The sequence below is a fragment of the Aquila chrysaetos genome, chromosome 7, assembly GCF_900496995.4.
Source record: "Aquila chrysaetos chrysaetos chromosome 7, bAquChr1.4, whole genome shotgun sequence".
NCBI lineage: Eukaryota > Metazoa > Chordata > Aves > Accipitriformes > Accipitridae > Aquila > Aquila chrysaetos.
Window position 1 is genome coordinate 2,291,458 of NC_044010.1, and position 21,094 is coordinate 2,312,551.

Consider the following 21,094-nt stretch of genomic DNA (forward strand, 5'->3'; position numbering starts at 1 on the left):
ATCAGTATTGAAAAGCATCCTGCTCCTGCTCCTCTCCTTGGCTTCAGCTGCCACCAGTGATGTAACTGTAGGTTGTCTGAATAGAAAATTTGCATCCCTTCCATAGATGAGATGTTTCTTGTCTGCCCTTCTGAAAGTAGACCTGTATCATTCTGGGGTCTGCCAAATGATAATTTTAATCACCAGTGTGCTAGCAGCTGAGGCAAGTTGTATTCGCTTGGCACGAGTGGGAGGCTTTCCTCCTGTGTAAACAGGAGTACCTTATAGAAAGGCAGTAGGGAAGAGAAGAATCAATCCACTCTGATACTTGGCAGTGGCTGAATGCTACAACGGTAAGCTTTTAATGCAGTCAAAATGGCAAAACAGCATCCTGCACGTGGTAGTCGCCAATGAACATTGCAATGACAGACAGTAAATAGGAGGAGACGAGGTCTCAAATGTGTGCCTTGCTGATGAAAGAACCGGGAGATGGCTGGGTGTTGGGTGCCTGCCTTAACCTTCTTTTCTAGTCTTCTGTGCTGCTCCTCACAGTTTTAAGAAGCTGTTCCCCATACTGGAAATCCCAAGGATTTCCTCTAACCAGCAGAACGTTTCTTTAAGGCAGTAGGAGTTGAATTAGATGCAAGGTAGTATCCAGTGTCACTGTCTCGGAGGTGTTGCCTTGCATAGTTCCTGTGGTTTTCAAGGATGACATACTCATCGCATGACATCTTGTCCTGCACCTCGAAGTGAGCTTGTCTCCTGATCCACTTTCACAAGTGCCAGACATAACTTTGGATCTAATTTCTCAACTTTTTCTCCTTTCTTTTACTTTCTCCTCAAGGTATGGTCCCTGTGACAGTAGCTGAGAGACAGTGAGTTTATTAGTGCATAGGCCACATGTGATAGGAGTGAGCAGTTCAGCATTCTTGTCAGCCAAGTAGGGAACAGAAACAAGGGTCCTTGACTCCAGAACTAGGTTCTTTTGCTGTTTAAATTCACAAAGACTTTTCACTAGTTGTTGCTATTAAACCTGTTTTTACACACCTAGCTAATTAGAATGCAATTTCTAGATGAAAACTCACAGCTATATTACACAAAAGTGACTATTATATACTACCCTATGAATGGAATGATAAAGTCTTCCCAGTCCTATATTAATGTATTTTACAGGTTAGTCATCCACACTGAGGTGCCACTGTTCTCACCAGTCATTGGTTTGCTGTTCAGGTAGTTCTGGTATATGTTCCTATCTTTAAAATTCATTCAATTTTTTTTTTAAAGGAAAATTGAAAAATCAAAAGAAAGCTGTGAGCAAGTTTGGATCTTTTTCAGCCACCTTGGAAAATGGAATCCAGCTGTCCCTGAGCTATTATGGACCTACAGGGAAGACAGCAGGTAAAGTAAGCAAATAAAAGAGGATATTTGAGAACCATAGGGGGAATTCTTTTTTTTTTTTTTTTTTTTTTTTTTTTTTTTTTTTTACTTCATACACTACTTAACCCAATAATTTCTTGCATGCAATTCTGCCTTTCTCAGCAGCTGTTACTACATGGTGGGGTATTTTCAGCAAGGCTTGAGATGAGATTACATTGTCAAGAATATTCTATGATTCGAATTTCAAAATGGAGGGAGGTCTCCATGCTTTTTTACTTACTGTGAAAACAGAGCAGTGCAGGGAGAAACTTGCAAGTATTGTTATTAAGTAGCCCAGCAAAATCAGCCAATTAATTTGAGCCAAGGAAAATGTGATTTGCTGAGGAGTCTTCTTGGTTTTCCAAGAAATAATATTTTTGTAAACTTATATAGGTGATTATGGAACTTTCATTTTACGTTAGGAATTGGACTTTAGGTTACAGTTGTGCAGCCATAATGAGGGATTTCTCTCAGCCTTTCAATAAACACATTCACCAACTGGAAGCAATTGCTTCACAAAACCACAGTGAAAATAGCGTCTGCTTTTACCAAGAGCTTTTTGTTTCCATTACATTTGAAAGGCCACTGAAACCATCATATGGATAAAAGTGAAACCCTCCTCTGATCAGAAAATAAACCCAGCATTTTTCAGCTCTTAAAATATGAAAACATTTAATTGAATGCATCTTTGTGTGGACTGTGGTAAACCATTCAACTATACGCTCAGTTTTAATTATTCAAATACATTTTACAAATTAATTACTAAAAAAGGCCTTCTTAAACTTGGGCCAAGAGAGCACTCACAATGTAGTGGACTGTGAAAACTCGTATTTTGGCATAAAAGAGAGACATGTCTAATTAAACACCTACATGTCAGCTGTGGTGTTCAGGCTTTTTCACATCTACTGTAAGCACCCTATTCTACATTAGAATAATCCTTGCCATGTTGAGCTTTAGTGCAGTGCTGCTGACTGGCATTCTTTGGTTGTTTGCAGTTTTTCTACAATCACTTGCTTATGTCTAATTCCCCTTGTGGGTGTTTGTATCGTAAGTGCTCAGAAAAATTCTGATGAGAAATATTCTGGCTTAGACTATTCTCATATGCCATGTATCCCTAATGTAGAATGGTATGCCATGTAATCCGCAGTTTGTCTCCACTGATTGGTTAAATTGGGTGCACATTACTCATTTTCCCTGCATTACTGAAATAATTTTCTGGAACCTCTCTAATTCTCATTTTTCTTATTGTTTTTCTCATTTTCTCTCTTCCATCTTCCTTTTAGGGAAGCTAAGATGAAGAAAGGCATCAGGCTGTTTCCCAGCTTTATGCATCTTTTTTATTTCTTGGTTAAATGTTAATATTTGTTTAAGTTTTGAAATATTATTTGTTTTCTCTAGCATGACCAAAATCTAATTTCAGACTTGCTTACGCCTACACCTTACAGCCAGGCTTAGAAGTAAGCTCCTCATCGCTTTGTGAATCTGGCACTACTTGAGCACCCACGGGGCTTTTGCCTCTGGGTATTACAGGACCTTTGCACTTGCTCTTTGTGCCTTGACAAAATTATGAGAGTACAACTCCAAGTGCTAGAAGTCTGCCTGTGTGTGCAGGAGGAAGGAAACCTTCCTTAATCTGACAGTCCTCTGGAATTTCCCATCTCTCTCAAGATTTCTGAAGACGCTTTCCCTCAGTCTCAACAATCTACTCTTTTTTCATTGTTACCCTCAGACACTATGTTCTCATTTTTCAGGGCAACCAGCGTAAAGGGGTAGGTGAAATTTTGTTAGAGGTCAAGAGCCTATAACAGCTTCTATTCCTAAATTCAGCACTCTAGAAAGTAGTGTCATCTGAAACTGAGCATGCTGCACTTCAGAGCATGGGTAGCTGTGAAGTATAGCTCCCCTCACTATATATAAGATCTTGCTTATACCCAGTTTGTAGTGTTCACGTGTGTATTTATACTCACCTGACAAGACAGATTACATTCACTAATGGTTTTATTGGACAGTTGCCTTCTTTTCGGCTGTCCTACTTGTCTGTGGAGCCCTAGCTCTGTCAAAGTTTATTAGTCAGCTGTTTCTTCTCACCATCCACCTGGAGATGGATACTCCTACTTGTTTATTCCATGGCCATGCTCTCTAATAAATGTGTATCAGAATGGACCCCATGGAGAATTTTAACCTTTCCTATTTTATATAATTAGCTGAGAATTTCTCTCTAGTATATTACAAATAAAACAGATTTTTTTCCCCTTTTCTCAGACTTCCAATAAGCTGTAAAAGCCATGCAGCACAAATTTCAGTACATGAAAGCAGAGCCAGCTAACAAAGCATCAGGTTCTCATGCATCAGGCATGCATCAGCTAATGAAAACGAGGATTTCAAAAATCTTTGTGGGGACCTAAATTTCCCTTTCAGGCTAAAGGTCATGGATATATTCAGGTATCTGTGTGTTTCTCTCATGTTGGCACCAAGACAAAAACTGAGATCGAAGGCTTGTTGTCCATGGACTCCTAAATAGGACTTTATCACTAGATGATCTAATAGTTTCTTCTAGCCACAGAGTCTTAAGTTTTGGGTCATCTTTGCAGTTGCCATAAATCCAGAATCATCTGTAAGGCAAGTGAACATGCAGGCAGCCTTTCTAGTAGTTTGGAACTTGAAGGTGGCCTCTGCATTTTCTTATCTGCAGAGCTAAAACCCATCTGTGCCAAAACCTTTCTGGAAACAGTGGATATAGTAGCACTTAGGCCTACCTTTTATCTTTTTCAGCCAAAAATATACTAATGCTTCACCTACATTACAGAAAATGCTATGATCTCACACCAGAATGGTTCTATTAGCATGCTTCCAGATGCTTTTCTTTCCTTCTTCGTCTGAGTGTGATCTGGCTTGCAATTCGTCAATGAGTTATTTAACTTTTCTTTGCCTGATGTATCAATTTTCCCATTAAATAATATTGTTCATTGGAAGAAGCAGAATTAAAACGTAATTTTACCAAAACAAAAAGGATTTTTGGAAGTCTTCCTAAAGACGTTCTTCAAATGACTGTCTTGTCATTAAACTTCATACTTCGTAGAAACTACTAAGCATATCAAGCTTGCTTTATTTATTTTTTAAAAAGTTTTCAAAAGATGGTTTCTGAGATCATCATGTTTTTCTCACTGGTGTTTTCAGTTCTCATCTATATGGGTGTGGTTAAGATGTGGATAATAAGTTGTTCCATCTGAGGTAACGAGTTCTCCAAAACAAACAAGAATTCAATTGCTTAAATTGTCTGGATGGGAAACAAGGTCCGATTTCATGAGTTGTAGGTTTAGGACTTAGGCTGCCATCAAGCAAGAAAAGATGATTAAAAAAATCTTTCAAAAAAAGTGTTAAAGTTAGAGCTGGCTGGGTTTTTCTGATTAAAGAGAAGTGTCAGTTCATTGAAACAAAAATGTTTTACAGGAAATCTTAGTTTGTATTAATTTTATTTTGAAGAAACTGTTTTGGAAGGCAACTTGACTACTTCCTGTCAACATGCTTAACAGGCTGCCCTAATGCTTGGCCTTTGAGAATTGGGAGAGTCTTAGCAAGTCTAGATCATCAGCATCTTTCTGAATCATTACAGCAAAATAGAGTTATGTATTGCAAAACTGCTGGAGTTGGTCCATGCTGGATCAGCCCATGATAAAGCATAACAACAGTGATCATTTCCTAGATACTAGACTCAAAATGTGTCTATCTATCTAAGTATTCTGGAGGTAAAAGAGAATTTTAAAAAAATGTATTTTCTATTTTGAAGAGGCACGTGACGACCTGTGGGAAACAATAGTTTCAAGATGCCTTTTAGGCTGACGAGTAGTCAGAATATGGAAAGATTTTCTAAATAATTTCATATCTTCAGTCCCTCTATGTGAAATAATAAACTTCCGCACTGAGGTTATTATTTCAAAGGTAAAATTTAGTGTACAAAATCTTGTTAAAAATAAAATGTGGCCATCTACATTTATGAAACCTAATTGCATTTAAAATATTGGTTTTCCCTTCTTTAGATGATAAAACAGATCCTGTCTTAGCAAGAATTCTGGATGTCCCTTCTGTTCATATTCCGACTATAATTTCTCCTGTTACATCAGCTTCGGGAAAAAAAGAGAAGTCCGTCAAACAAAAATCAGGAAAATCTCTGTCATCTACAAAAGCAAGCCATGGCAAAATAGGCCCTCCACCATCTGATGACCCAGTAAAGCAAGAAGAAGGAAAGGTGAGAGAATAGACATTATCCAGTGAAGACAGAAAAGAAACAAACAAAAAACTCAAATACATAAACTTATGTAACAGAAGCATATATTCTTCTTAGAGGGCTTTGAGCTGTGCCTTAACAAATTCCTAACAATGTATGGTGCTTCTAAGGATATGTTTTACTCTTCCAATTGTTCTCAGATGTACATATTGGCAGCTGTTAATAAAGCTAGCCTTTATAACTCCCTGATGTAGAGCAGTGTGTCTTCCATGGTCCACATACTTTTCTCAATTTTGGCTTTACAGGTACACCAGTTATGTTATTAATATCTCAGTGACTAGAACTGCTCTAGAAATTAATTTTTAGTTTAACCCAAGTAGGAGAACTTTTCTGTGCTTTCCAAAACCTGTATTGGGAGGTCTAAGTAAATTAGTGGAGACGGTTTTGCAAAAGCTTGCTCTGCAGTTTGGTCTTTCCAGCTGATCACAAGCCAGGGACCAGCAACTTGAGGAAGTGACTTTTGCCTATAACTGAAGTACTTCTATCACAGGACAGGTCTTTGGAAAGGATGGATGACATTTCAAAAGCAGATTCTGAATTTCTGTCATGGAATACTTAGCACAGAGTAATACAGGAATTACAGGATCATGTGCCTCAGAAATGCACAGCATTTAATCTTGAACACCTTCCACAGAGCTCTATGAGAAGCTTTTTGGCATTAAAACATGAGTGGGGGAGGCCATATCAGTTCAGGAATGGGTCACAGTTCCCCTCTGCAAAATGACTAGCCTAGATTATTTCAGGTCATTAGCTAACTATTGGCAGAATACTGTAGGCAACCACAGGAGGTTTGTTTGGTCCAGTGATCTCACAGATCAGCCAGAGTATGAGTTACATGAAAAGTTCTCAAAGAAGTATGGGAGGCAATATTAGCAGGGTGGTGGAAGAGGATGCAAGAGTTTTCTATTTGAGATGATTTAACCTCTTTTCTTTTTTGACACTGTTTTCTCCAACCAGCAGTGTCCCAGAAATGGACACAATTAAAATACAAAACAAACTCTGAGAGAAGGACAGAAATGAACATGAATAGTGCTGAGAACCAATTTGGTTACCACCTTCAGTTTAGGAAAGGACAGTCTTCTGAATGTAGGCATAATCAGAACACAAAGCAGTGAGGTCCATAAACAGTTTCATGTAACACTAATGCTCTAAAATACACTGTCTAGGATAATTCTTTAATGACAGTTACGATAAAAAGCTATCCTTTTTAACCTGATCAAGTTACAAAAAAGTAGCATTTCTAGATAATGTGTTTGTTAAACGTGGTTCTTAATATCTTTCCAGACTAACTGCAAAATTATTTGAAGCATATAGTAGTGTGTTTTAATCTTCCTCTTACTTGGTTCCATCTTTAATCAAGTATGGCTGAAATGATGAAGAAAGAACTGCTGGTTCTTCTCCCTCTTATGTTCTGCTTCTTCCATAGGCTGGTGGGTGATATGTAAAGAACATGAGTGGCACCAGGTCTGCCATCTTTTCCTGCACTGTTTTCTCTTTTGTCCTGTTCCTCAGAATTTCTCTATGGAAAATTAATAGTAGTTCATCCAACTGTGGTGGCTTCCAATTCCAGAGGCATTTCATGAAACTCTACTTCAGTTCTTGCTACCATTTTCTAGGGCACTGCCCTGAAAAGGTTCACCACCTTCTGGTCTAAAGATCTGAACGTTTCTTTTTCAGAACTATGTCTTGGAAAACCAGTCTTTTCTCTACTCTGGTTACTTTTGGCCACTTCTCTCAAAATCACTCTTGCTATGCCCTCACCAGAGGCTTGTGAGTTATCTTCTCAGCTCCCTTGGCAAGGGAGGTTGAATGGAGATCATAATTCTGTTGACAGAGCTGGGCTGAACTGTTCAAAGAGGTAGATTGGGCAATATGGAAATGGAGGGTTAAATGCAGTGCAGGTTTATTAGAAACAGGAGATAGCTTCCATTACAAAGCAACTGAGAGGAGAGAGTAATAAGAACGACAAGAGTGAACACACACTTGAGAGTTGTAAAAATAGCCTTGGAAGACTCTCTAAACACGATGTACCTATGCTGCTTCTGTGGTACCTAGTGGATGAAGTAATGCTGTGGCTCTTGTTTCAACAGGGGTTCTGTCCATACCCACACAAAGTCCTGCTGACCTAATTTCAACAAGTTTAGCTAGGTATTTAAAGAGCATGAGCACAGAAAGTGGTGTAGGAAGTTGCCAAACAGCACTCAGCATAACATACAGCAATTGTGTGGCACAAATGAAGCCTATACAAACAAATATTCCTACCATTAAAATTCTGTCAGGAGGACATCTAAGTTCCTCCTCTTCTTCCAGAAAGCTTTTTACTATTTGATTTAGAATGTCTTCGGACAGAGAGTATCCATATTAGTGCATGCAGCACCCAGCTGTGTGAGTCTGCAAGTATTTTGGAGGACAGGATTACAATCCAAAGCGAACTTGACAAATTCACATGGACATGGTCTGTAAAATGGGATGCAATTCAGTAAGAATAAGTGCTAGGTTCTACAGTTACATATAAATAATCAATATATATCTACAGAATGGGTAACAGTTCTGTCAATAGCAGTTCTACAGAGAAAGGTCTGAGTTGCAATGGATCACAAGCTATACATAAGTCAACGATGCCATCTTGCTGTGAGAAGGGCAAAGACGACATTGAAGTGAATAAAGAGGAGTATAGCCTGCTAAATCTGTGAAGTTATTTTCCGTTCAGGGCTGGTAGGGCCTCATTTGAAGTACTGTGTCCAGTTATGGGTACTGCACTGCAAGAAAAATATGGGCCGCACTGGTGAGTTTTAAGGAAAGCACCGAGAAAGATCAGAGGTCTAGAAAACTTGACGTGTGGGGAAAGATTAAAAGACTTGGTTTGGGTTGGTGTGATCTAGAGTTGAGAGACAGAATACCCTTCTGTAAAGAGCTAAAGGGACACCATCATCTCTGATGCTAGCCCATATAGTCAGAAGAAATAATTAGAAGTAAACTAATTTTCTGCAAGAGAGATTCAGGCTAACCGACAGGAAAATGTCAGTAAGGTTAATCAAGGTAAAGCACTGGAATAGTTTGCCAGGAAATCTCCAGCCCTGGAAATTTTTAGAATTGGTTACATTAACAGTTTTCTCTAACGATACAGGTATACTTGATTATATTTTTTACCATTAGGGATAAGTAGATGACAACTGAGGGTTGCTTCTGCCCTATTCTGTGACTTCTACCCCGTGATCCTGTGACTGCAATCTTAGGGTATTGAGAGTAGCCTTAATTACCCAGTAATATGATGTAACGTAACCATAAAATGTACAGCTTCCTTTATGCTGAAAAACAGGTGGCAAAACATCTGCCAATTTTTCTCTATATTTCTATTTCTAAAAATCAAGAATATGGGGTAATACCAGGACAAGTTCTCTCTGTTACCTCTGTCTGCAACCCAAAACTGTATTCACCTTGTGACTACAGGCATAGTGTAGTTCATTGTCACATAATTGGGGGGGGGGGGGATGACATCAAAGGGTCCATTGCTGTATTTTTTCCAAATGTTCCAGGGTCTTCTGACATTCCTTAGGTCAACCTCATCTTTTCTAGTCATCAAAACAGTTTCCACTAGAGAGCAGTGCAAAGAGGATTACGGGTCGTGACTGCCAAACATTCTTCCCTGTCCCCTTCTCAAGTCAATGCTGCATTTGCAGCAGACTGCTCTACTTATCTTTTGTATTCTTTTAATGGTTATAGGTAAAAAAACTGATGTGCAACTTCAAGAATTATTTCATGCTCCTCTGCTTCACATTATCCGTTTATTGTCATCTCATCTTGACACTGTGTGCAAGATAGCATAATGACTCAGCAAAATGAATGGTTAGGAAGGGTTGTTCTTCAAGGGTTGACAAAGAGGAAGGAAAGAAGATAGCGTAATCAAAGAAAATAAGCTAATGTTTCCACTTCAGAATCCATAAACTCTCAAAATGTTAAAAATGAGTAGTAGAAAGCACTTTTTTTTTCAAATGTCTTGTTACAACTGACATCTGTAATCTAATTTTTTTCTGTATTCTTTTAAAATGTGGAATAAAACTAATTCACATTTCGTTCTATAGATGGAAATGGAAGAATCAGCTTCCCAAACACAAGTGATGTCAAATGCTCGTGCTTTCCCAAGTTTGAACGTCTCCTGTCCCAATGGACTAGTATTAACTTTCCTTGGTGAAAGTTTTGGAGGTTAGTTTTCTGAGCCACTGCAAAGTAAGGAGTTTAAAAGAAGTTAAAATGACAGAAGAAAATTATTTCTGCCTTGGTGGGTTTAGATGTAACAATATGATTTTTTTTTTTAATGTCTCAGATTGCTAAGTCTGTCATAATGTCTATTTAATAGTATTTGCAATATAAATAATGTCTTTTAATTCAAAAAAATGTAAAATCTAGAATTGCAAGTTGTTGGACATAACAGATTGGGGGCAGGGAAGCAGCAACCCTAAAAAGCACTTGGGAGTCATGTTGGATAATCAGTTGAATATGCATGTATATTGGAATACTAAAGAAAAATTAGTAAATTCAATTCATAAATGCATATATATCGAGGAATCTTGAGTGACAACAGGAAGATTGTTATGTTACCTGTACGTGCACCTCCTTTGGAATCGTATGTATTGTTCTTAAGTCCACAAGACAAGATGTTCATATTTTGAATGATTCAGGGAAGAGTGACAGGAATTATTAAAGCATTGAAAGATATATCTATAGTGAGCTCATGTCAGCAGAGAAGTCAATTTAGTTACCAAAATACAGGTCAAAGGTGTGACTGGTGCCAGTCTGGAAGTACAAGGAAACAGAATTTTGGTGATAGCTTGTAAACACAGTATACAAAAGTATTACAGATTTCAGGGCTTGAAACTGAAAAGATTTAAGTTATACTCATTTTTTAATGGTAAGAATGATTAGCAAAACTAACCCACACTGTGATGGACTCTCTGCTACTGGATATTTTACAATCAGGTTTTGTTGCCTTTCTAAAAGATATGATCAGTTTCAGACAGGAATTATTTCACGTAAGTCCTTTGGTTTATGCCATCCAGTACATATAGAGAAAATGGTCATAATAAGCCTTTCTGCCCTTATTGTTGAATTTCCTTTAGAAGACTGATGGGTTATATAGATACTTAAAAGTTTCTGTGCCTGATGTATCCTTCTGCAATGATTCCGTTTCCCAGTGTTTTTGAAAACCAGCATGAGGTTCATCTTTGCATACTGTAAATCTCAGGGTTTTGTAGTCATGCCATTAGGTTTTGAAGCAGACAAATGTGAATTTTGTTGTTGTCATCAGGTCAATTTTAAAAAGAGCCACCCACAGATTTCAATTAATACCTATGTACAACAAATCTGTCTAGCCCAGGCTATACTGGAGATACTGGGTATGTGACCATAGATAGCACAGCTGCAGAGGTACCCACATCCAGGAATAAACCAGATTTATCACACACACACATGCTAGCAGTAATTCCAATACATCCTATGTGTGAGCTGTTGCATAAAAACCAGCAGAATTATTTGTCATCCTGGCAACTGATGAAACAACATATCTCTTAGAAACCAGCCAAGTGGTAAGCCCAGTATATATAAATTAATAAAAAAATCAGAAATTCATATCAAATAGCATTAATAAATATAGTATGGTACACAAGGATCCAGCACAAATTTATAATCATGTGAGAGAGGAATGTCTTGATTTATTTTTTTTGGCCACATAGACCTGAATTGCTAGTAAAAGCTTCCCTCATTTTTCTTCTTGGACATCTCTCTCCTTTTCATTTCAAAATCATAGAATGGCCCAGGTTGGAAGGGACCTAGAAAGATCATCTGGTCCAATCCTTTGTGGGAAAGGGAGCCTAGATGATATTATCCAGCACCCTGTCCAATTGCATCTTGAAAACCTCCAGCAATGGGGTCTCTACCATGCCCCTGCAGAGGTGGTTCCAGCAAATTATTGTTCTCACTGAAAAAAATTTCTTTCTTATATGGAAATGAAACTTCTCCCAGTGCAACTTGTACCCGTTGTCCCTTGTCTTCTCCAGGTGGCTCCTTGTGAACAGAGAGCCTCTGTCTTCTTTGTAGCCACCCTTTAAGTACTGGAATACTGTGATGAGGTTCCCCCCTGAGCCTTCTCCAGGGAGAAGAGACCTAACTCCTTCAGTCTTTCCTCACAGGACAGGTTCTCCAGCCCTTTGATCATCTCTGTAGCCCACCTTTGGACCCTCTCCAGTCTGTCTGCATCTTTCTTGAATTGTGGGGACCAGAACTGGAAACAGTACTCCCAAGTATGGCCTGACAAGCGCTGAGTAGAGTGGGATGATCACATCTCTGTCTCTGCTAGTAATGCCCCTGCGGATGCAGCCAATTTGGCAGATTTTGCCAGTTTAGGGTAAATGTGCTGTGATCAATCTGGTATGAAGTAAAGAGGATGCAGAGGGTTTTCAAACATACGTAGTTTGGCAAGGAGCTTAAGCCGAAATGTTGAATAGTTGAGGTGAACAGAGCAATTACAGACACATGCATGTAGCCTCTTGATACAACTACTGTAATTATACTCATTAGCACTGTCACCACACTGCCATAATTTAATCTAAAAACCTTATTATTTTAAGTAGACAAAATATCTAACTTCGGTTCTTACACAAACTTGGTGAAACTCAGTAACTTTTTTCACCTTTGTGGGCAGTTAGGAAATTCCTCTCACCTAATGTCAGTCTTCCAAAAATTCAGCATCCGTAATAAATCCATCTTCAAATTTCCCTTATTTTCATTTAGAAAGACAGACACCTCCACAGGAGGATGCAGAGTTTCTGAGTAGATCACTGCTTTGAATTGTTCTCTGAAAAACAGAGTCTGTCCCTTACTCTGCAGATTACAGAGGAAGCCAAGGAGGGTTAGCCTTACTCACCTAAATTTGTATACATCCTATAAACACCATGATGCCGGGGGTTTAACACTGTTTGAATGTGTGCTACGCAGTATTAATTAATTCAGAATTTGTTTTCAGATTTGAAAGGTGAAGCCACTACAGCTGAAGCTAAGAAAGAGGTGGTAAAAAAGAGTGAGGCCGAAACAGATGAAGCCAAGGAAGAGGAGTTTGATAAAGGTGAGGCCAAAGCAAATAAAGCAAAGGAGGAAGAGGTTATGGAAAGTGGAGAGAAGGAACATGAGGTTACAGAAGGTGAAATAAAGCATGAAGACACCAAAAGAGAACAGGCCAAGCAGCCTACTCTGGATATTTTGGTTAGACAGAGTTATCCCCAAAAGGTAAAGAACTCTCATCTCTATACATCTGTGGCAAGGCAAACAGAACAAGAGGTGTCAAGAGTCATCACCAGTCAAGGAACTGTCATAAAGTACATGATGGATGGATCTACCCAGGTATGTTTAGTAGAATTCATTGAAAGCAGCCTGCATGTGTGATTACCCTTGAACTTGTGCTTGTCAACTGAGATAGAGAAGTGTCCAGTTTGTAGATGGAGTTAAGTAACCACTGAGTTATGTGGCCATGTCAAGACTAAATGCTCTTGGCTTTGTTCAGAATCAGAACTTAAGGCACATAGGGAGCTTTAATGATGAAAACTTTAGGCATGTGAAGATTTTAGGCAACTTTGGGTTTAGGAAATAGCTGAATGTGGTTTTGAGAACTGCATTCCTGGACGTAAACACCTGAAGTGTGGATTAGCTGGGCTTTGGGTATTTTTGGCAACAGAAAAGCATCCATATATTTTTTCATAGTCATCTGAAGAGACATATGGGATCCAGAAAGGACTTGAATTGTTCTTGAATCCTGCAGACACCTTTAGGTATCCTAAATTTTCATCAAAAAGACTTTATATTCCTAAGTACCTTCTTTGTTTACACATATTTAGGTTGCCTGGAGTTCTGGTTCCTTTTGGGTGCTATAGGCTAGATACCAACTTTGCAGATACTGTAATCAATCTACAAGCAACTATCTTTTTAAAGTGTAAGACTGTATGTGTCGTTTGCAAACAGGTGAAAAGAGGAGTCATCTGTTTTTGACTCGGAAACTGTCAAAATAGTTCCTTATTTCCTCAAGTTTTTCTTCTAAGTGGACCACAACTCCTAGTACAAGTTCTTTACATTCATTCATTACATTAGATCTTAAGCTATTTAGCCAGGATTTCTGAGAAACTTATCCATTTCAGAAGTATGCAAAGGAGCTAGCTGCTCTATGTCTATATATTCTCAACATACTGTTTCCTGACAGAAGAATATAGATCTTAATGTGCCTACCATGATTGTACCGTAGTCTTTGTATAAGCATGTTATGAGTGCATCCTTCTTTATATTAACTCAATGTTTGTGACTCATCAAGAATATATTGCATATAGATAAGCATTCAAAAAAGAATAAATTGTTAATTACCTTACAGTAACTGTAACTCTTGAGATGTTTCTATATGATGTCCATTTGTTTTCCACGTTGTACCATCTTTTCCCTAGAATATCTGTACTGTAAATGAATTCAGGGATGATTGTTCCTGCCACACAGGGAACATGCATATTAAGAGTTGAGTGTAATGGACAATAGATCTCAGAAACCAGCTATAATAAGATAAATAACCATGACTTCTTTTTGTTAGCTGTCTTGATAACTAAAAAATTAACAGCAATCCTAGACATGTGGAATACCTGAATACAGATCGGTATGGTGATACAGATGCATTACCACTGCAACAAAAAAAGTCATCAACCTTTGACCACTTAAATAGTCAAAGAATAATCTTTACTGTTTACTTTTATAATCCCTATTTGTTACTAAATAGAGTCCCCATTAATTATATGTCAACTGCAGCAATTAGCAGTCCTTTCTTTTTGAGATAGCTTCTTTATTTCTTATATTCATTCTGAGAGTCTTTTACTTTCCTCCCCCCCATCACCCACAATATTCTAGTGACTATTGCATTTGCAACACATTCTTTTGAGACTTTCTATTGGTAGTTGAAGTGATTTTAACCTCTAGTATGTCCTTGATTGCTGTAGATTCTGTTTGCTGATGGCACAGTGAGTAGCAGTCCTGATTCTGGCCCTGTCCTACCACCACCTACAATTCCAGATAACATGCAACTGTTACCAGAATCGGAGCCTTCACCTGAGACCAGCACTAAGAAAGGTAACATTTCCAGTGTTTTGGACACATTTAAAGTTAGTAGGGCTGATGATACTTAACAAAGGGCATATTTCTTTAGTCTGAAAATTCTGCTAGTGTGAAAATGCAATTTTATCTGTACTCAGCTGCTGCACACTACTAATTTGTTACCTTCATATCAAATAATTTCTCTCCTACTCCAGTTTTATTTTTCCTCTAACATGCTAGGACTCTAATAAGTAAAAGGGTGGGTAAGAACTACATCAGTAGCAGAGCGATTCAACACAAAGTATTTTAAAAGAAATCCTTGTAGGTACACTAGTGTCAAATCCTTACTTGTGTTACACAGTTTTTAGTCTTGGTATTGAGAAGTGCTTCTCTCGCAAAGGACTTACTGTATTTTTCTTTCTTGTTGTATGTATTCCAAGGCACCTACTATTGGTCATTATTAATTGGTTGTATGGACTTGTGGTCTGTCCCAATATAACCATTCTTACGTTATTTTGTTTGGCTGAGAAAGAACCAAATAAAAGTTTACTTCCTACCTCAGAGTGTAGTCCGAGACCACTGTCAGTGCTCCTTAGTCCAAAGAATAATTATGACTTGTCATAATATTAACGTATAATTTAATGGATGTATGTGAATAAAAATTACTGCCAAAGAGAAAAGTCTCTCAAAAAGAGACTTTCAAGTCCAGTCTTTGTTCTGAGGATATTCCTTAGGATAAGTGGAAGGATATTTGAGAACTTCCCTGACAAACCAGCTTCTAATTTTCAGTCTCAGTATCTGTGGCCAGTGTATATGCTTCATTCCTTATCCTTTATTTATGATCACTTTTTCCCCCCCGACCTGTTCTCTCCACTGCCATAGTCTTGACAAATTTCTAGTGAAAAGTTTCATCTCTCTTTGGCTTTTTTTTCTTCCCCCCCCCCAGGATGTATATGCTGTAAGCCTTTTAGGCTTCTCTCTGAACTATGCTGTTGTCTTTTGTATACTTTTAGTCTAAGTTCCTTTTCTTGAATATGGGAGACCAGAGTTCTCTATCACATTCTTAATAAGATCTCTCCAATTCCCTTTCACAGTTGAATCGCCATCCTTTTCTTCTGATACACCATAGGATTGTGTTTGCCTTTTTGTCACTGTATTTTCACACTGGTAACTTGTATTCATTCTGTATGGATGATACCTCCAGGTCTGTCTTTTCTTCTACTGTTGGAAACTTGTCTGAAGCATAAATTATTTTTATTCCTTTTTGCATTAAATTTCATTCTAATAGGCTGTATCATCGTATTACTTCAATCTTCAAGCTCATGGGGCAGTTTTGGATGCCTTTTTTCTGTAATCCATTCAGATTTTCTTCTGCATTGATAGTCCCTTCCAAAGTCTTGTCATAATCAGGTGTCATTAGCATGCTGTTTACTTTTTCTGTGTCATTAATGAACACATTAAATAAGATTAGTTCAAGGGCATGCCTTGAGTAACAGCACTTGTAATTGTCCTCCAGCCTGATAAATAGTTCTTCTTTCAATTCTGTCAAAACCAATACTCACAGAAACTCTTCACTTTCTTGATTTTGCCTTTTGCTTTAGAGAATACCAAGTCTGATACAGAAATTTTTGTTTCTGCAGGGAAAGGCAGTGACAGAAACAGTATATCACACCCAAACAAGGACGAGTTCTTTGAAAATACTGTGCAGGGTCTGGTTAATTCTGAGCAACCTAAGGAGAACCTGGCAGGAACCTGGATAACAACTACTCCATCAGGCATTCGAGTGGGCACGGAGGGAGGAAAGAGAATGGATCTGAAACCAGTCTTAATCTATCAGGCAACTGACCCAGCTGATGGAACGGTATTACTATTTTTGTGTTATTATAGCACTGTCTACTAAGCTAAGAGACAGGGCTGCCATTGTATAAGTTGTAGGATTTGTTCTTTGAACATATATCCTACAGGTTGTGTTATTACACTGTTACTAATACAAAAGCTTTAGATTTTGAAGAAAATGCCCATCCTCAGTCTCTGGTAGATCAAGTTGCAGTAGTCTTCAGAGTTTCAGTACATAATGCCTTCTTTTACTGTTGTTGCTGTTACAATATCACAGAGCTAATATAAATGAGTATTCCTTCATTCTTTCAGGTTATGACTGTACGAGACGATGAAGTGATAATTGTTGAGAAGCTGGATGGCAGCAGAGTAGTAGATCATGCTGATGGTACTAGGATCACGACTTTTTATCAAAACCGTGAAGAACTTTTTGTACCAGAGGATAGTGAGGAAACAGGTAAAATCAAAAGGGGAGCACTTATCTCTGCTATATCTTGTGAAGCAGGTAATTGTCAAAATACGCTAAAGAAGGTTCATACCAATAGCCTAGATAATAAATCCACTAGTGCAGTCTAGGCTGAGTTTGTCTGCTTTGTCTTTTTTTATTCAGTATTCAGGGCAAAAATTACATTGTAGCAAACAGGCAAATTTCCTTCTTTCCATGTATAAACTTACGTGACCCACCTTCGCAATGAGACCACAAGTGCCTGAGTTCTAGTATGTTCGTTGCCTGCTCTCCACCTACTCTGATACAACAAGCAAGCTGACTTGAATCTTAACCAAATAGGGTATAAGGACCAGGGCATCCTCATATTCCCCAGAGAGGCCATGGACTCACCAACCTTAGAGGTATTCAAAATTTGATTGAATATGGCCATGGAAAATGCCACACCTAGTAGAAGTGAAACTATATTCACCTGAAACAAGTCGGGGTAATGGTCATCTGTGTTTTTTCTGGCTGGCAGTATATTCTGTATGCTTAGTTCAGTTGCTGGCTAAGTTCTGTAATTAACATGAAGTATATATTTACTGTGTGGGTGTCAGGACTGTTGTGTTCAAACACAGTAGAAAGTTCTGGTTGTGGAACACCTCTCTCTAGGGTTTTAAAAATCAAAACAATGACCTTGAACTGTTCTGCCTATTCAGTGGGAAGGCAATGGCCAGATTAACATACCAGTTTGATTTGTTTTCCCTGACTTCTGCTGCTGAAAAGGAATTTCTTCACATCTTAGAGCTTGTATCACAGGCCTAAAAAATTTCAGTGGTCCAACTTGTACATTACAAATATCCAGATCATTATGGTTAGTACTGTACTTGATAAATTAGAGAGTACTCTCCTAACCACACCAGCTACAGATGGTTACAGACTTTTTTTTTTGCTGTTGGATTTTCCTATATTCAGTGCACAGTCCAAAAATTTGAATGTTGCATATTGTTTACCTAACATAAAATTATGTGATAAAGGATGTTATGAAATCTGAGGGTCTTTTACTGAGGAGATAAAGGTCCAGCCTTATGAGAGAAAAGGCAAATTGAATCCTAAGACTTTTCCATGGTTTGTGTGCTCCTGCCTAGTTGTTCTGTATTAATTCTTAGATGAACCCTCAGAAGCCATCACAAGGAAGGTGAAATGTATGCAAGTAGAGAATCCTGAGTTTGCTACTGTTATAACAAATTGTGAGGACGGTACCTGTTGTACCATCTTTGGAGATGGGACTTCTATTATAGCAAAGCCACAGGGAACATATCAGGTGGGAATTATTTTTAGTTTGTGACAGTGAAATGTATCATTGTGTTCCAAGTTCCCTGCCATCAGCGTCTCTCACCTTGACTATTTTAACTCCCTTCTTTATAGCCTTCACAATTCCTATGATTCCATCTCTTTTGTACTCTGCCAATATTTAGATATTAGAAGTCCCAGTCAACTGGAAGCTGGCAAGTGTTGTCCCAATATTCAAGAAGGAAGACCCTGGTAATTACAGGCCTGTCAGTCTCACTTCAGTGCCTGGTAAAATTACAGAGAAGATTATTCTGGGAGTTACTGAAAAACACTTGAGAAACAATACAGTCATTGGTCATAGCCAGCATGGGTTTGCAAGGGGAAAGTCCTGCTTAACTAACTTAATTTCCTTTTATGACAATGTCACCCATCTAGTTGACCAAGGGAAGCCAGTAGATGTGGTTTTTTTATTTTAAGCTAAGCTTTTGATACTGTCTCTCACAGCATCCTTCTGGACCAAATGTCCAGCACACAGCTAGACAAGTCCATAATACATTGAGTGAGCAACTGGCTGACAAGTCAGGCTCAAAGAGTTACAGTAAATGGGGTTACGTTAGGCTGGCGGCCAGTCACCAGTGGGGTTCCCCAGGGCTCAATTTTAGGGCCAATGCTCTTTAATGTTTTTATTAAATCATCTGGACGCAGGAATCGAATGTACATTGTTTGATGATGATACTAAACTAGGAGGAGGTGTGGACTCCCTTGAGGGTTGAGAGGCCTTACAGACAGATCTGGATAGACTAGACAGCTGGGCAATCACCAACTGTATGACATTTAACAAGAGCAAGTGCCAGATTCTCCACCTGAGATGGGGTAATCCTGGTTATGCATACAAACTGGGGGACGAGAGGCTGGGGAGCAGTGCCGCAGAGAGAGATACAGGGGTTTGGGTAGATGGCAAGTTGAATATGAGTCAACAGTGTGCCCTGGCAGCCAAAAGGACCATGTCCTGGGGTGCATCAAGCACAGCATCGCTAGCTGGTCAAGGGAGGTGATTGTCCCACTCTACACTGCACTGGTGCGGCCCCACCTCAAGCTCTGTGTGCAGTTTTGGGCACCCTGAATATAAGAAGGACATCAGACTATTAGAGTGTGTCCAGAGAAGGGCAACCAAGATGGTTCAAGGTCTCAAAGGCAAGACTTACAAGGAGTAGCTGAGGTGACTTGGTTTGTTCAGCTTGGAGAAGAGAAGGCTGAGGGGTGACCTCATCGTTGGGGGGTGACCTCATCGTTGGGGGGTGACCTCATCACAGTTTACACCTTCCTGAAGGGGGGCAGCGGAGGGGGAGGTGCTGATGTCCTCTTTCTGGTGACCAGCGATAGGACACAAGGAAATGGCATGAAGCTGCTTTAGGGGAAGTTCAGATTGAATGTTAGGAAAAGGCTCTTCACCGAGAGGGTGATCGGTCACTGGAACAGGCTGCCCAGGAAAGTAGTCATGGCACCAAGCCTGTCAGAGTTCAAGGCGTGTCTGGATGGTGCTTTTAGTCATATCATTGAGTTTTAGGTAGTCCTGAGAGGAGCAGGGAGTTGGACTCGATGATCCTTACAGGTCCTTTCCAACTTGAGATATTCTACGATTCTATGATACTTCCTCAAAACTGTATAGTATATTTAAATTACAAGCTTAAATTTCCTGAAGTTAAAGAAAATATTACAGAGACTAACGTCAGGCTAACTCCTGGACCTCATCTTCCTTCTTCCTCTCCCTCCCTTCTCTTCCTTCCCTCCCTCATTCAAAACTGGATGATTCAGTAGTAAAGGTCTGAGAGCTCTCCTCTTGATTTGCATCTATTCTTCATTTTCATGGTACCTCTAAACTGAAGATTTCACCTTTCAAGGCTGAACCTCTTCCCTTCTTACTGTGATAGGTTTTACCCATGAAGACAGGCTCTCTTTTCATTGATGAAGATTGCTCAGCAGTTTATACCCATGAAGTTAACAATTTCATCAGCAAGAAAGAAGAGAAACAAGCAGGGAGATACATTATGAAACACACTTCCAGCACTATTTGTGAGATGATGGATCCTGAAGGAAATCTTTTTAAGGTAAAACACATGGAAAGGAACAAGTTTCTACATTTTAAGTAATTTTTATCTTATAAACATCTCTCAAAGTCAGCTTGTAGCCTTGTAGTACTTATTCTTAAAGTAGCTTAGCTAGCCAGAAGAAACAGCTCCTGAATCAGGTCTCTGAAATGTTCTTGAGGATGTGATGGGTTTCCCTTTTTTGGTATTTCCCCCTTTTTAGAGAGGTTGAAATAAAACACATGGTCTACAGTTTACCTCACCTGTGAAGTTACCTTAATTAGCATGACTTGTCTTGTAGCAAAAATTCATCTCTGCAAATGAGGATTAAAAATGAGAGAGCATATTGTCTTTTCGGAAGGTCCGTGTAAACGCTCTAATCTGCTTGGTAAGGCAAATATTGTTGTAAAAGGGCTGATTTGGTCTTTTAAAGTCATACTGATTGTGCTGTGCTCCTTTCACACCAAGAGACATTTTTGAGCTAGGTTAGTACTTAGTTTTGAGTTCAGGAAACATCGTGTAAGTGTCTGTGACCTACATACTATTTTCTAATTAAAGGTTCTAATTAAACATTCTAAGTGTGACATCCTTAGATTATACTTTCTATTGTTGCAATTGTAATCATTATCATTTTCCCAGATTCCTGTGAAACAGCACTGC

The 21,094-nt window shown here is 38.8% G+C and overlaps 1 protein-coding gene across 2 annotated transcripts in view; it reads left to right on the forward strand.

Annotated features, from left to right (window-relative positions):
- The window catches only part of SPAG17 (sperm associated antigen 17), a 112,486-nt gene that overhangs the window by 64,234 nt on the left and 27,158 nt on the right, over positions 1 to 21,094 (forward strand). For both annotated transcript variants that reach the window (XM_041124752.1, XM_030020378.1), the window contains exons 23-31: positions 1,264 to 1,377; positions 5,433 to 5,641; positions 9,763 to 9,883; positions 12,699 to 13,072; positions 14,698 to 14,827; positions 16,432 to 16,652; positions 16,940 to 17,084; positions 18,224 to 18,378; positions 20,279 to 20,455. In XM_041124752.1, the coding sequence (XP_040980686.1) occupies positions 1,264 to 1,377; positions 5,433 to 5,641; positions 9,763 to 9,883; positions 12,699 to 13,072; positions 14,698 to 14,827; positions 16,432 to 16,652; positions 16,940 to 17,084; positions 18,224 to 18,378; positions 20,279 to 20,455 (1,646 nt within the window). The remainder of the gene's footprint in view (positions 1 to 1,263; positions 1,378 to 5,432; positions 5,642 to 9,762; positions 9,884 to 12,698; positions 13,073 to 14,697; positions 14,828 to 16,431; positions 16,653 to 16,939; positions 17,085 to 18,223; positions 18,379 to 20,278; positions 20,456 to 21,094) is intronic.